Source organism: Mesoplodon densirostris, chromosome 4 (assembly GCF_025265405.1).
Source record: "Mesoplodon densirostris isolate mMesDen1 chromosome 4, mMesDen1 primary haplotype, whole genome shotgun sequence".
Classification (NCBI taxonomy): Eukaryota; Metazoa; Chordata; class Mammalia; order Artiodactyla; family Ziphiidae; genus Mesoplodon; species Mesoplodon densirostris.
The window spans coordinates 93,020,342-93,036,337 of record NC_082664.1 but is presented as its reverse complement, the minus strand read 5'-3'; the positions used below and the strand labels follow the sequence as shown (position 1 = coordinate 93,036,337).

The window sequence follows — 15,996 nt, the reverse complement described above, 5'->3', positions numbered from 1 at the left end:
ATGGGGAAGGCAGAGCAGTCATCAAAGTCAATCCACTGACTTCGTGCTAGCTCTTCTTGTAAGAGGATCGTGCTTGCCCTTTCAGAAATAATAACCTATGGCAAAAGAGGGAGGAATTTTTCTGTAATGGCTTCTTAAACCTGATGCATTAATTTATCATGCATTTTGCAAAGAAAATATTTCTCACCATTCATATATGCATGGGGGTTTCCATGTTCTATTAGTTCCCTGAAATGAAAGAAGCTGGGAGACAGTATGGTCAGGATAAAGAAGCTCTGATTTGAATGGCACATTTGGTCTATGGGTAAAGGATTTTTTAAATTTGGAGTTGCCAAAACACAACAGAACTTTCCGTCTTCAAGAGCAATTTCCAAAGTGGCCACAAGATGGAAATAGCACTTCAAGAACATCACTGGAAATGCCTTTATTTTTCTCAGTCTGACTGACTGTGTGTGTGTGTTTCTGTGCTTTTCTGTTTTTCCTCTTTTTCTCTCTTCTTCATTTCCACTCTTACCCCTGCCAACCTCAGTTACTTAACTTTGTTTTTTAAAAATGAACACAACATGGTATGGCAGCACACATTTCTATGATCTGCTGTATTCACTGACTAGAACCTTCTGTTCTCTATTTTAAACAAGGCAACAAAACAGAAACAAAAATTCTTCAGTTATCTTCTGGAGCCTAGTGGCCTTGAGTGGATGAGGCTCTCCTTCCATCTATATTTTGTCATATTTGCAGCAGGTTTTCCAAAGGAGGTTTGAGTTCCTGGCAGACCCTAATAAAGTGAAGATATGTTTATATCCTTGATAAAAGTCCTTGTAGTGAAGAACTTTCTGAGGGTTGATAAAGACAAGTTTCTATTCTTGTGGAAAGGCAGAAGAAAATTAGAATTTCTTCTAACTGGCCAGTGGAAGCAAAGAAGAGGTGAGGGGTGACAAAGATAGGGGAAGGTTCTTTGGTGTGAAATTTTGCACCACTTTAAACAACAGTGTGAGGAGTGTAGGGATGTCACCAGCTTCAATGTGAATCTGCACTGACTGCACTCAGCAGGTAATTGTGGGAACCACTCATCCTTCTCTTCTGCACCATGGGCAGGAAACAAATTGATAGTAAGGAAGTTGCAAATATATACATTCATTCCACTTCTGTGGTCACTTTCACCCTGGAAATAAATAGTGGTGTTTTTCTATTGCTGAAATAAATGTGGTTTCTCTTGCAATGAATAATTTATTGCTGCAGGAGAAAATTAACTTTATGGTTGGTCAAAAAGGCCATTGCTCAAATGATTCTTTTTCTATTTCAGAAGTCATCCCCCAACTTACCAAAATAAAGTGAATTACACCACCCACTAGGATATAAGGAAACATATAAACACAGATCAGGCACTTTTCACTGACTTATTTCATTTTATTGAGACAAACTGTTTGCTTAGGTTTATTTTAGTTTTGAAACGTCAACTTACCTGGAGATTTGGCATAAGAGGCATGAAAGCAGGAGAAATTAATAAGTGCATATGAGGCCAGGAAAAAGTTGGAGATGATGGGAGCAATGGTATTCAGTTCCGCTGTGAACGAAGCAGAATTGAGTATGTACATATGAGTGATGAGACCAGGGGCTGAACAGCTGTTATAGCCTGGGAGCTTGACTTTATTTGGAAATTGAAAGCATAGCTAGCATCTGTCAAAGTTTAAGAAGTTAGTTAGTGATTTTTCTTTGGGGCTGCACTCATTTACAAATATATTTTCAGCCAGGTTTCTATAAAGTAAGAAACGAGAAAACTTACCAATCAAAAAATATAGTCAATCAAGACCTCTACCTACAGAAGATTCGAGTGGAAGTGGATAGACTATTTGGAGATCAGGCAGATGACAAACTCCCCTGTAGCTCTTTCAGAGGTACCAAACATAGTGTTCTTTATCTGCTTTGTATACAATCAAAAGGCTCTGCAGGGCGACAGGTTAGTTAAATACCAGTGCACCAGAACCATCTATTTGGATGCTTCTCTGCATATACCCAGCTTGCTCTCTCTGCCTTTCAGAATTTTTGTTAGTCATTTGTACTTTTCTACATCTCTAGAAAATTCTACCTCTCAAGGTTTGCCAAAAAAAGTTTTACCCCAGTATCTAAATGTCCAATATGGTTGAATCCTAGCTGGGCTGTTTGCTATATGATATAAAAATAATTTAGAGACATTCTATTTATCTGAAGATCAGACAGCTATCAACCTCAGTTATGCAAATGTAGGTGGCAGCTGGGTGTGACTCTAGAACACGGATGCCAGCAAGAAAGTAGGCAAAAGTAGCTGCCACGAAGCTGGCGCCACGAAGCTAATCTACAGCATTCTGAAACAGTGACCTTTGAGAGTATTATTTCATTTATACGATTTTTTAAATTTGGGGCTATTTGATCACTTAAATGCAGTCTAGGACAATAATTTGAAGGCTTAAAGTTTAAATTACACAATTGAAACATATCTACACATCATCACTTTTTTACTTAATTTTTTAAAATGTAACAAACATAGATTTAAAAAAAATAAACAAAAGAGTAATGACGTGTAGATATAGAGAGTCCCTTCTTGAGTTTATGTGATGAGGAGGAGCCCCCATTGTTTGGCACCACTGCTGAATCTGGCTCTGCCTATCTATGCGTAGTTACCATCATCCTTGCCTTTTGCTTCTTTTCCTCTAATATGCTCACCCACAATCGTGGTACCCTAGGGAGGAGTGAGGAATGTGCAGGCTCACTATGATGCATGTGCCTCTCCAAGATTGTGTAGCTATTTCTATATTGCTTAGGGAGAAGGAGCCGAGATTATTGCTTAAGGAGAAAGAGCTGAGGTAAGTGGTTCTCAAACCTTAGTGGTCTGTGAATTTCAGGAACTTGTAAGAATCAGATTCCTCATCACCAGAGATTCTAACTCTGGCGTTGGGCCTAACGAATCTGCACTTTAACAAACTCACAGGTGATTTTCATTCTGACACAGGTGGTCAACAGACCACATTTTGAGAGCAGACACTTCAGCTCTCCTGCTGGCTGTCAGGAGATGTAAAGACAGGTGGCAGCTGGGGGACACTGTGGGATTAGACAATATTCGGTGGGTTGGAGGAAGGCTTCGGTTGCATTTGGTTGGATGGATTTCCCACATTCAGATTCAAAGAAGAGATTAAAGTCCAAAGCCCACCTCAAGTCCTCAAAGGCCCTCCACACACAGGATTTCTCATTTCCTTCTTAGACAGACTCCAGTATTCCCAAATGGGGTATTAAACATAAAACAGGTAATGTCTCAAGCTCAAAGGAAAACCCTATGAGTAATCAGAATTCTTTGGCTTTCAGTAAGAACAAGAATACTACAAACCAATAAGAATGAACGCCATGGCTATAACAAAAGTGAGAAAGTATCCTCTCAGGGGCTCATTGTTCTTCCCATATCCCTTTGCAAAGAACTGCAGGGCTTTGTAGATGTTGTCCTTGCACAGAGCCTAATGGAAAAGAAGAGGAGAAATTCGTCATTTATATCTATGCACAGTCATTTTCCCTGGGTGATTCTAACAAGATTTGGGGAAAGACGAAGTGATACATAATATGAAGCACAAGTTAACACTGCAGTTTATCATTCTTTATATTATTTGAATTGATCTTGACTATGTGGTAGACATAGCATTGGAGCCAGATGCAAACAATAAACTGCTTCAGAAAGTGACAGAAAATGATTGCCGATGAGAACGGATATTTCAGCTTGATCCATGTTCAGTGGCAACAGAAGGAGGGAGAAGCACATGCTCTTGTGCCTTTGTCACCTGGAAAACTTTGGGTGCGCTGACGAGGGAGGCCAGGGCTGAGGAGAGTGTTGCAGAAAAGATGCCAGCAGTGATGAGGGGGCCAAACCCTGACACCATGCTCATGACCTTGAGAGAGAGGTTCAAGTAAGCAGACTCATCCAACAGAGAGTAAAAAAAAAAAAAATTTAAGCCAAAATTTTATGCAAATGCTTCCCTTTCCACTTTCTGTGATTTGGAATCTCTTTAATAAGCTAATTGCTTCTAATCATATATTTTTTCCCCTGCTTCATTCTCAAGTTCTTAATAATTGTTTTTTCAAAATGGAAATGGCTTTGTTATTGTTTTTTTTTTTTAATAAAAATAATAAATGCTCACCACAATACATCCAGAACATACTGTAAAGAATAAACAGGGAAATGATTTCAAGGATTTTGACAGCATTTTCCCCCTCTGTCCTTTCTGGGCATCTGTTTCTTGGACAATGGGAAATTCTATTCAGCAGAAAGTGGTATTTTAATAAGGTTTGGGGAGGGACCCAGCTGTTTACCAATCTTTTTAAAGGCATTAGCCTTTCTTGTTCTTCCTGCACATAGAGGCTTTTCAAACCTTTGCTTTTTCTGTGCTCATTAAACATAATTTTAGATCTGAGACATGATGAGATTCTATCAATTTAAGTCATATTTTGGAATAATGACTTCAGCTGAGTTCATTTCTCTTTGTTGGCTGTTAAACTAGATGAATGAAGCCTTCACGACAAATTTGCTTCTCCCTCTGCTCACCAGTCATTCAGACAAATTAATATTTTCTAAGTTCCACAGTTTCCCCAACTTCCCTTGTTCCTTCCCCCTCACTTACCTCCCCCCAACTGCCACCCACAATGTCCCTCTTGGCTTTGTCCTCCACACACTCCAGGACCACAACAGAGGCTTTTCCTGAGCTGAAGCCCAGGCATGAAATGCATTCCTAGTGCTAGCTAATCAAAGTCTCTCCATCTCCCCACCAGGAAGTCTTACACAATTGATTGGAAGATGCATAATGGCGGTGGTAATCTTTCCCTGGTGACACAATTCATACAACTGCCTGTTCTCTCCCCACCACAGTGAGTGTAACCACGTAATGAATGCCTGTATGACTCCCTTTCCTCCCACACGAATTGTTCCTTGCTGAATTCGAATCAGTCAATAACCAATCTGTTGCAGAGTCAGAAGTTTCATTATACATGATGTTCTAAAAATGGAAGCAGTAGCAATAAACATTATTATTTTTTGAGGTTCGAACCTGGAAATTGTTCATCAGCCCATACTGACATGGTTCATGTCGACATCTTGAGAAGTCGTAGCCTAACCCACAGGCTGCTGAACCATTGCAGTTCATCCCAGAAATGATGGTGTCATTCACGCTCCCGGTGGCATCTCGGACCACACAGGCCCCTGGGAAAACAATGAAGCCTTGTCATTTCTTTATATGAAGGGTTCTGCTCCCTTAAGGTTTTTCTTCTGAAAACATACTTAGTTTACTTTGACCTATCCTGTCTTCATTGTCAACACTTCCTCTGACTGGTACGTGGAAGTTCCCATCCTCTGAGGCCTGGGAGTGACCCCTATCTCTAAGAGGTTGCCGCTTCTACTGCCTTGGGTAGTTTAAGCCCTAGCTATTTGCCTGCCTCTGGAAGACACTTGGGATTGAGACTCCGTTCCTTTCAGCAGTGCTTTGCACATAATATTGATTCAATTCAAATTTCTGGGTTAGTGCTACTGATTGGGAGTTTTTCAGATAGAAGAATTTATTTTCTTATCTGTGAGAGAACCAAGGGATGACATTACTGAATTCTAGTGATTAGGAGAACTGAGCTCTTATTTTCAACTAATGATTTTCCTTGCATGACTTTTTAAACCATTATAATTTTACTTATACAATTTTAATGGTTTAAATGATACAGAAAATATTTTGAGATAAAATATTAAGATTTCCTAGGTAATATTCATGGTCAAATAATATCCTATCAAATATTTATCTCAGTCTATTCTATTATTTTTATACATTTGGGTATTTCTGTTATTTTCCATTACAAACAATCCTATGAACATCTTTGCACATAAAATCTTTCTTCTATAATTAGAAACATTTCTCTAGGATAGATTCCCTAAAATGAGTTATGAACTTTTTAAAGATTCTTGATATATGTTTTAATCACTGACTGTTATTATTAATTTTTCTAACTGTAATCTCTGCCATTATGTATTTGATAGGATAAGGTATGAATATAGGTGTGAGATATACATATATATATATATATATATATATATATATATGTATACTTTTCTGAACTACCTGAAGAATAAATACTTTGCAAACTAAATGCCAGTCAGTGAAACTGTTCATTTTGCTTTTCAGTCTCCAGGCAGGGTGAGTTCTCATTCCTTGCTAATTATTTTAAGAGACGTCCCAGCAACAGATACTAATGGGAACCCTCAATTATAGTCATGGAATTCTTGCTCTTTGAATCTGGGAAAGACTTAAAGCTTGTAGAATCTTTTAATTGAAAGAGACATTTAAAATAATCAGTGCAGGGCCTCCCTGGTGGCGCAGTGGTTGAGAGTCCGCCTGCCGATGCAGGGGATACGGGTTCGTGCCCCGGTCTAGGAGGATCCCATATGCCGCGGAGCGGCTGGGCCCGTGAGCCATGGCCGCTGGGCCTGCGCGTCCGGAGCCTGTGCTCCGCAACGGGGGAGGCCACAACAGTGAGAGGCCCACATACCGCAAAAAGAAAAAAAATAAAATAAAAAAAATCAGTACAGGAATCCTTTTTATATAGCCCTGAGAAGTGGCCTGCCAGCCTCTGCTTAAATACTTGAAAGTATGGATGTTGGTTACCAAGCAAAACTATCCATTTCAGGTTTTACCTTTTTGCATTGTTCACTTATGTTGAGCTGACTTTTTAAAATCATGTGTTTTAACTTCTGCATAGTAGAACTTCCCAAATTCCTATGAAGCCAAGCCGTGAACCATTATTTGCTCTAATGACAGGCCAGGGACCCCATGACTATCCTTTTCTTACCCTGGAAAAAGTATAGAAACACAGATTTTTCTACCCATAAGAAGCAATAAAGGAGAAGAATCTCTGAAGTCAGGTCTATTCCTTTACTCATTTCTTCCTCCTTACTTTGTGTGAGAAAGAAAAACCATTTGGGAAGTTTAAGTGATTTCAAGGTCATTAAAAAATGTGTCGATTTCCTAAAGCACTGGAATAAAATCTCTTTGCATGTAACTAAACTTGGAAATGTCACAACAATACAATTAACAACATTATCCAATTTCTTGAAATAAGAGACAGTGAGAGAAGAAAGAACCTAAGTTAATTGTTTTGTTTTTTTCTAAAGAATCCAACTCCAGATATATGTACTTTATCAATTTACTTTATAGTAAGCAGAGGACAATTAGGATGTGCCCTTTTAAATGGCCATCTGGGCTTCCATAGTGGTCCAGCCTGGAGCTGTATTCCTGAGTGTGCACAGAAAAGTTTTCTTCTCTGAATGTTCCACATTCCTTCCTCTCCAGTAATGGCATAAGCTTGAGGTGACCCCCAACCAGGAGGAGGTGTGGCTGCAGGCAGCACGTGGAAAAGTCAGCTTAAGAAGAGCAGGCATTACAGTCTCTAGGTCCATCCACCTCACTACAAATAACTCAATTTTGAGTAATAAGACTGTCATACAGAGTGAAGTGAATCAGAAAGAGAAAAACAAATACTGTATGCTAACACATACATATGGGACCTAAAAAAGGTTCTGAAGAACCTAGGGGCAGGACAGGAGTAAAGACAAAGACGTAGAGAATGGACTTAAGGACACGGGGAGGGAGAAGGGTAAGCTGGGACGAAGTGAAAGAGTGGCATGGACATATATACACTACCAAATGTAAAATAGATAGCTAGTGGGAAGCAGCTGCATAGCACAGGGAGATCAGCTCGGTGCTTTGTGACAACCTAGAGGGATGGGATAGGGAGGGTTGGAGGGAGACGCAAGAGGGAGGGGATATGGGGATATATGTATATGTATAGCTGATTCACTTTGTTATACAGCAGAAACTAACACAACATTGTAAAGCAGTTATACTTCAATAAAGATGTTTAAAATAAATAAATAAATAAAAAAGAACAGCAGGCAAATCCACATATTTTATGCTCACTGAGCTATGTGGGGGCTGGCTGCCCACACTGCTGGCAGCTGGGTCTAGTCTGATTGCCTGCCAGTTGGTGACAGTGACATTTCCATATTAGGGACAGCAGTGCAAGGAGGAGACACAGTCATCAATTCTGTATCTTGTGTACTTTCCTAAGGCTTTTGTCATTGTTGTTTTGTATTTTGGGCTTTTCTCTTACTCTGTTCCTCACCTGCCTCCTAAAGGCAAGGGAGGAGGGTGCTGGAGATGGTGGCTTCCTCGGCAGTGGAAATATCACCTAGAGCAGCAAAATGGAATCCTTTCTGTGTTCGGGTAGAATGACAATCTGATTACCTCTACTCTATCCCTGGCCCAGAGACACCTGTGTTACAGCTTAATTGCATTCAAACTCCTAGAGCATCCAAGAAGGGAATTAAAATTGTTGCCTATTTAAAAATTTTCAACTTACGTTCCATGGAAAGCCCACTTGACATGAAAAACAACTGGACCTCTTGTAATTCTGGCATTCTGACACCAGAGACACACAACTTACCTACACAAATAGCAACTCCTATGTAGGCGACAGTGGTGATGAAGATGGCCAGCATGGTCCCTCTGGGGATAGCATCTTGGGGATCCTTTGAAAAAATAATGTGGAGGAATGAGGAGATAGAGTGGAATAAGAAACAGGCATCACTTGGAGTTAGTTCTATATTTTGAAAATTTTAGGCTACCCTTCCTGAGGCGAGGTCTAAAGAAAAAGTCAAGCAAATGGCAAAGTGGTGAACTCCAGTTCTTTTTGGACAAAGGCAGGGTGTTTAGAGAGAATAAAGAAATCTGTATAACTTTGTGCTGAACAGAAGAGATTTATAACTGCCCAGGAGGGAGTTTTTATAGAAAAGTAGACTAGTTCGTTCACCACTGCCTTCCCCTCCCCTTTATCTCCTGTGAATTTCATGCAGATGTATCAGACCTTAAAGTATTAGGGGGGACACACAAACATACCCGGCAAATTGACGATATCTGTGTGTGTATTTGTTTTGCACTAAGCTTAGGCTTACTTTTAAAAAAATTACTTTTGACTGAGCAAAAAGATGATCTGCTAAATTCTCCAATCCCTCAAATCTCCCATTTGGAATCTAGTTCAGGAATAAGTACAATGGGAGATATTAGTTTCCATAAGCAGGCATAAAGAAAGAGGCAAATTTAAGCTTATACCAGAAAATGGGCTTTTCTCTTGCCCATAAATATATATAAATTCACTGAGCTGAGCTCACATCATATATAATATACCACTTTATATACTATTTTGGGGGCTAAATCATATAATAATCAATTTCCAAGCAGCATAACTTCTAAATAATAGAATTCAACTTAACAGGGATTATTAAATAGAGATTTCAGTGTATCCATTGCTTATAAAAGACAGTGCTGGCATATAGTAGGAGTCAATAAATACCAAATTGAAGAAAGCACAATCTCAGTAGACATCAGTTCCCCCACCAAAGGACATGAGACTCATCGATACAAGTGAGCAATCGGTGCAGTCAAAGTCTGAGTTTTGTGTTTTGTTAACTTAAATCTGCTCATCAAATCCATCAGAAAAATCAACTCATGGTGAATGCAGACACAACCTGACAGCTGGAAATGTTAACTAAACCAAGCAAATCTGCCCCCACAGGGGAGTAAGCCAGCCCTATGGAGCCACTCTGTAATTACTCTTTCCTTCCCATCCTTGTAGGAATATCTGCACACATGGTTTGTTCTGCTACAGACATATCCAACCTCTTCATTCCAAACTACTGTCTCCAAAAGAGAATGTGGCAAGTGTGTGTAACTGAGTAGTACATAGAAGGAAGAAGAAGGCAACCATGGCTGAAAGCAACCCCACTGAATCTCATTCATGGTATGTTCACATTTTATTTTATTGATTAAGGATTTCTTGGGATCTGAGTGAAATGTGAAGAATTGATGTAAGTGGGAAGAAAGGAAATATATATAAGGAAAAGAGTTATGAAGATGGACAGCAGTCTTATACGTAAAATACAAACACTTAGTTTATATTTAGAACTATCTGCTACAAGCCCTAAATTTACTTATTTAGGACTTACACGAGGGTCAAACTTGACCTGATATAAATCGGGATGCCAATATCTTAATGTCTGGTCATATACTCACGTTGGCTGCTCTGGATACATTTCCCCTAGACAGTGCCCAGGACATAGATTCTTAGTTTTCACTCTAAATGTTAATTTTCATCCCTCAAGCGTAACCCAAAAGCTCACCTTCCTTCACCTTTCTTTATTAAATATTTTATTTTTTTCCTTAGGACAGAGTGCAGTCTACTAGATTGCTGCTGGTTGAGTGTCAACCATATCCTAATCGTACGTCTCTGAAACTGCATCTTAACTGTCCTGATTAGACCTGGGTACCTCCCAAATCTTCTCCCAGGCACATATTTACAGATCATCAATACTGTGTTAACAAATAGAAGGTTCAGGATGGGAACCTTGTAGCATCCCCTTGTGCTAATGCTTGTTAACTGTCACTGGCAGCCTGAAGAGCCATCTTGAGAAGGATTCTGAGGCTGTGAGCAGAGGTAGAGTCTTGCATACCCTCATAGTGTATAAACAATACATGTTTACTAAATTGAACTGAAACTATTATGTTCTAGTTTCACTCTCAGAAAGAAATATTATCTATAAGTTCTGAAGTTTCCTTGCCACTTCCCAACACGTGGTCACCTCTCAGTCCTTAACATGCTTGCCCACTCTGGCTTTTGATCATGTTAATTATTACTTCTCATAGCATTCTCCTCTCTTGACTTTCTCTCTCTTGAGTTCACCTACCTCTTAGCTCTTTCTTTTTCTTCTCTGTGGACTCCTTTTCTACCATTTATATTTTGAATATCCCCTGGGTGCTACCTCGGTCTGCTTCTCTCCTCCTTCTTACCCATATCTGGATGGACTCATCCATGCCATGGCTTCCAGTCCTGGCCTAGTTTCTTTCCATAGCTCTAGACTCATAAATGTAGCTACCCATTAGACATCTCACCTCTGATGTCCTTCCGCCATTTCAACCCTAATGGCCAAATCTGAGCTTCTGTTCACCATGGAATCAATTCCCTAGGTTACAGCCAGCATGAAAAGAATACAGTAGAATAGAACTGGTGTGAAAATATCAGGAGACATCATTTGTAATAAAGTATTGAACTATTCGGAGAAATTTTTGCATGTAGGCACTTGGTTGTGATATATAATGTTTTCTTACAGCAGATCGTAGTAAAAAAAAAAAAAAAAAAAAAAGCATCCTTTCCATTTCCTCTCCTAACTCTAACAAAAGCTGACCACTTTGATCCATTTTCCCTGCCATGGCCTTAATTCAGGCTCATGTCATCCAGACTACTGTGATATCCTCTAGCTGATCTTCTGCCTCTGATCTCCCTACCTATCACCCCCCACCCTCTAATCCATCCCTCACAAGCTGCTAGCAAACTCTTTAAAATTAGATAATCATGATACTCTCTGATCTAACTTCCTTAGTGTCTCTAGCTAGTTGTGGGATAATATCCAAACTCCACTGTCGGTAGTTTAAAGGATTTCTGAGTTCTACTTAACAGTATACAGTAATGTATGTGCTGAAAGTTAAACTTAATTGTAAAATCACCAAAGTATTTTTAAATAGAAAAAAAATGCAACTTTTTACAACAATATTATGACCACATGTGCCCTAAAAATCATGATAGGACATCTTTACATGTAAACTCATTTTCTTTACAATGTAAACTCAAAATCAGAGGTTTCTCAGTACAGATTGATAGATAAATAAAATTCTTTACTAATACAGCAATCCTAAATCAAGTTAGCACTTATCTTGGGATAAAGGAATTCTAAGCCTTGCCTTTTTTTTAGATTGGGATATCCTGTAGTTCTTTGCTTACTCCCAGAGTGCCTAGGACACATAGAAGTTCTTTATAAATATGTTTATTAATATATTGATGAAAAGATTTTACTTGCATACCCCACTCCACACATAAAATAATTTCCATCAGCAGCATCTTCTCTGAGCCTTTTTACAGTCCTGTTTCAAATGTCCCTCCCTTCTTTGTCCTATTGATGAACTCCTATTCATCCCTTCAAATCTAGATTGAGTGTCCCCTCCTCTGAAAGACTTCCCTTACTTCTTTGGGGACAGGCAGTTACTGTTTCATCTTTCCCTTGCACAAGATTTTGTTCTTGTTTTTTTATGACTTATATAGAGTTAATCTGTCTCTCTCTTAGACCATGAGCTCCTTGAGAGAAGGATCAAGCAAGCTCTTCTTCACTTCTCTGGTGCCTGGTATAAGTAATAAGTATTGGTTGAGCTGAACTGACTACTAAGCATCTAATAATAAAAACTTGTTTCTGAGGGGTCTAAATAAAGCACAATATTTTTTAATTTAAATGTGATCTTACAGTTTACAGAAATGTATATCAGTGACCTCTGATAACTTTTCCAAATCTGAGAAACCAGAAGCTCAACGTCCAGAGCTAAATTTTGCTAAGCAGTACTACTTACAACTTGAATCATTTTGAACAAGTTACTTAATTTTTCTGAGCCTCAGCATACTATTTTTTTATGCTATATCTCTGCTCAAGAATTTACCATGGAGAGACCTTCAAGATGGCGGAGGAGTAAGACATGGAGATCACCTTCCTCCCCACAAATACATCAGAAATACATCTACATGCGGAACAGCTCCTACAGAACTCCTACTGAACGCTGGCAGAAGACCTCAGACCTGACCATCTAGAGGGGTGGGATAGGGAGGGTGGGAGGGAGACGCAAGAGGGAAGAGATATGGGAACATATGTATATGTGTAACTGATTCACTTTGTTATAAAGCAGAAACTAACACACCATTGTAAAGCAATTATACTCCAATAAAGATGTTAAAAAAAAAGAAAAAAAAAAAAAACTCCCTACATACCTGGGTAGGGCAAAAGAAAAAACAGAGACAAAAGAATAGGGACAGGACCTGCACCTCGGGGAGGGAGCTGTGAAGGAGGAAAAGTTTCCACACACTAGGAAGCCCTTTCACTGGGGGTGGGGTGGGAGGGAAGCTTCGGAGCCACGGAGGAGAGCACAGCAACAGGGGTGCAGAGGAGAGATTCCTGCCCAGAGGATCGGTGCCAACCAGCACTCAGCAGCCCGAGAGGCTTCTCTGCTCCCCCGCCGGGGTGGGTGGAGGCTGGGAGCTGAGGCTCAGGCTTTGGTAGGATCCCAGGGAGAGGACTGGGGTTGGCTGTGTGAACACAGCCTGAAGGGGGCTAGTGTGCCACAGCTAGCTGGGAGGGAGTCCGGGGAAAAGTGTGGAGCTGCCAAAGAGGCAAGAGACCATTGTTTCGGGGTGCGGGAGGAGAGGAGATTCAGAGCACCACCTAAACGAACTCCAGAGATGGGCGCAAACCGCGGCTATCAGCATGGACATGAGAGATCCGCGTGAGACGCTAAGGCTGCTGCTGCAGCCACCAAGAAGCACAGGTCACTCTCCTGTGTGTGCAAGCACAGGTCACTCTCCACACCTCCCGTACTGAGAGCCTGTACAGCCCGCCACTTCCAGGGTCCCTTGATCCAGGGACAACGTCCCCCAGAGAATGCACGGCATTCCTCATGCTGTTGCAACATCACACTGGCCTCTGCTGCTGCAGGCTCGCCCTGCATTCCATACCCACCCCCCTCCCCACATACACACACACCCACTCCTGGCCTGAGTGAGCCAGAGCCCCCTAATCAGCTGCTCCTTTAACCCCATCCTGTCTGGGTGAAGAACAGACACTGTCTGGGTGAAGAACAGGTCACTCTCAGGTGACCTACATGCAGAGGCGGGTCCAAATCCAAAGCTGAACCCCGGGAGCTATGGGAACAAAGAAGAGAAAGGGAAATCTCTCCCAGCAGCCTCAGGAGCAGCGGATTAAATCTCCACAATCAACTTGATGTACCCTGCATCTCTGGAATACCTGAATAAACAACGAATCATCCCAAAATTAAGATGGTGGACACTGGGAGCAACTGTACACGTGGGGTTTGCTTTCTGTACCTAATTTGTTTCTGGTTTTATGTTTATCTTTGTTTAGTATTTAGAGTTTATTATCATTGGTAGATTTGTTTACTGATTTGGTTGCTCCCTCCCCCCGTTTTTCTATATATAGATATATATTTTTTTCCTTTTTCTCTTTTTGTGAGTGTGTATGTGTATGCTTCTTTGTGTGAGTTTGTATAGCTTTGCTTTTACCACTTGTCATAGGGTTCTGTCTGTCCGTTTTTTTTTCTTTATTAAAAAAAATTTTATTTTTAATTAAAAAATTTTTTTATTTCAATAACTTTATTTTCCTTCCTTTCTTCCTTCCTTCTTTCTTTCTTTCCTTCTTTCCTTCCTTCCTTCCTTTCTTTCTTTTTCTCTCCCTTATCTTCTGAGCAGTGTGGCTGACAGGGACTTGGTGCTCCGGCTGGGTGTCAGGCCTGTGCCTCTGAGGTGGGAGAGCGGAGTTCAGGACATTGGTCCACCAGAGACCTCCTGGCTCCATGTAATACCAAGCAGCGAAAGCTCTCGCAGAGAGCTCCATCTCAATGCTAAGGCCCAGCTCCACTGAACAACCAGCAAGTTACACTGCTGGACACTCTATTCCAAACAACTAGCAAGACAGGAACACAACCCCACCCATTAGCAGAGAGGCTGCCTAAAATGATAATAAGTTCACAGATAACAAAAGCACACCACCAGATGCGGTTCTGCCCACCAGAAAGATAAGACCCAGCCTCATCCACCAGAACACAAGCACCAGTCCCCTCCACAACGCACTGAAGCAATCTTAGCCACTGCGGGCAAACACCAAAAACAACGGGAACTACGAACATGCAGCCTGCAAAAAGGAGACTCCAAACACAGTAACTTAAGCAAAATGAGAAGACAGAGAAACACACAGTAGATGAAGGAGCAACGTAAAAACCCACCACACCAAACAAATGAAGAGGAAATAGGCAGTCTACCTGAAAAAGAATTCAGAGTAATGATAGTAAAGATGATCCAAAATCTTGGAATTAGAGCGGAGAAAATACAAGAAATGTTTAACAGGACCTAGAAGAACTAAAGAGCAAACAAACAATGATAAACAACACAATAAATGAGATTTAAAATTCTCTAGAAGGAATCAATAGCAGAATAACTGAGACAGAAGAACGGATAAGTGACCTGGAAGATAAAATAGTGGAAATAACTACCGCAGAGCAGAATAAAGAAGAAAGAATGAAAAGAATTCAGGACAGTCTCAGAGACTTCTGGGACAATATTAAATGCACTAACATTCGAATTATAGGACTCCCAGAAGAAGAAGAGAAAAAGAAAGGGACTGAGAAAATATTTGAAGAGATTATAGATGAAAACTTCCCTAATGTGGGAAAGGAAATGGTTAATCAAGTCCAGGAAGCAAAGAGAGTCCCATACAGGATAAATCCAGAGAGAAACACACGAGGACGCATATTAACCAAACTATCAAAAATTAAATAAAAAAAAAATATTAAAAGCAAGGGGAAAACAACAAATAACACAAGGGAAGCCCCATAAGGTTAACAGCTGATCTTTCAGCAGAAACTCTGCAAGCCAGAAGGGAGTGGCAGGACCTATTTAAAGTGATGAAAGGGAAAATCCTACAACCAAGATTACTCTACCCAGCAAGGATCTCATTCAGATTCAACAGAAAAATTAAAACCTTTACAGACAAGCAAAAGCTTAGAGAATTCAGCACCACCAAACCAGCTTTACAACAAATGCTAAAGGAACTTCTCTAGGTAGGAAACACAAGAGAAGGAAAAGACCTACACTAACAAACCCAAAACAATTAAGAAAATGGTAATAGGAACATACATATTGATAATTAGCTTAAAAGTAAATGGATTACATGCTCCAACCAAAAGACATAGATGGGCTGAATGGATACAAAAACAAGACCCATATATATGCTGTCTACAAGAGACCCACTTCAGACCTAGGGACACATACAGACTGAAAGTGAGGGGA

General features: G+C 40.3%; 1 protein-coding gene and 1 long non-coding RNA gene across 5 annotated transcripts in view; one reads left to right on the top strand and one right to left on the bottom strand.

Annotated features, from left to right (window-relative positions):
• LOC132488520 (uncharacterized) overlaps window positions 1–12,734 on the top strand; it is an 84,913-nt gene extending 72,179 nt beyond the window's left edge. For both annotated transcript variants that reach the window (XR_009531757.1, XR_009531756.1), the window contains 2 exons: window positions 9,682–9,846; window positions 12,578–12,734. This is a non-coding gene — a long non-coding RNA (uncharacterized LOC132488520). The remainder of the gene's footprint in view (window positions 1–9,681; window positions 9,847–12,577) is intronic.
• Window positions 1–15,996, bottom strand: part of SLC12A1 (solute carrier family 12 member 1) — a 91,487-nt gene that overhangs the window by 43,678 nt on the left and 31,813 nt on the right. For all 3 annotated transcript variants that reach the window (XM_060096787.1, XM_060096785.1, XM_060096786.1), the window contains exons 9-13: window positions 8,494–8,578; window positions 5,061–5,212; window positions 3,801–3,908; window positions 3,359–3,482; window positions 1,463–1,564 (exon numbers count right to left, since the gene is read on the bottom strand). In XM_060096787.1, the coding sequence (XP_059952770.1) occupies window positions 1,463–1,564; window positions 3,359–3,482; window positions 3,801–3,908; window positions 5,061–5,212; window positions 8,494–8,578 (571 nt within the window). The remainder of the gene's footprint in view (window positions 1–1,462; window positions 1,565–3,358; window positions 3,483–3,800; window positions 3,909–5,060; window positions 5,213–8,493; window positions 8,579–15,996) is intronic.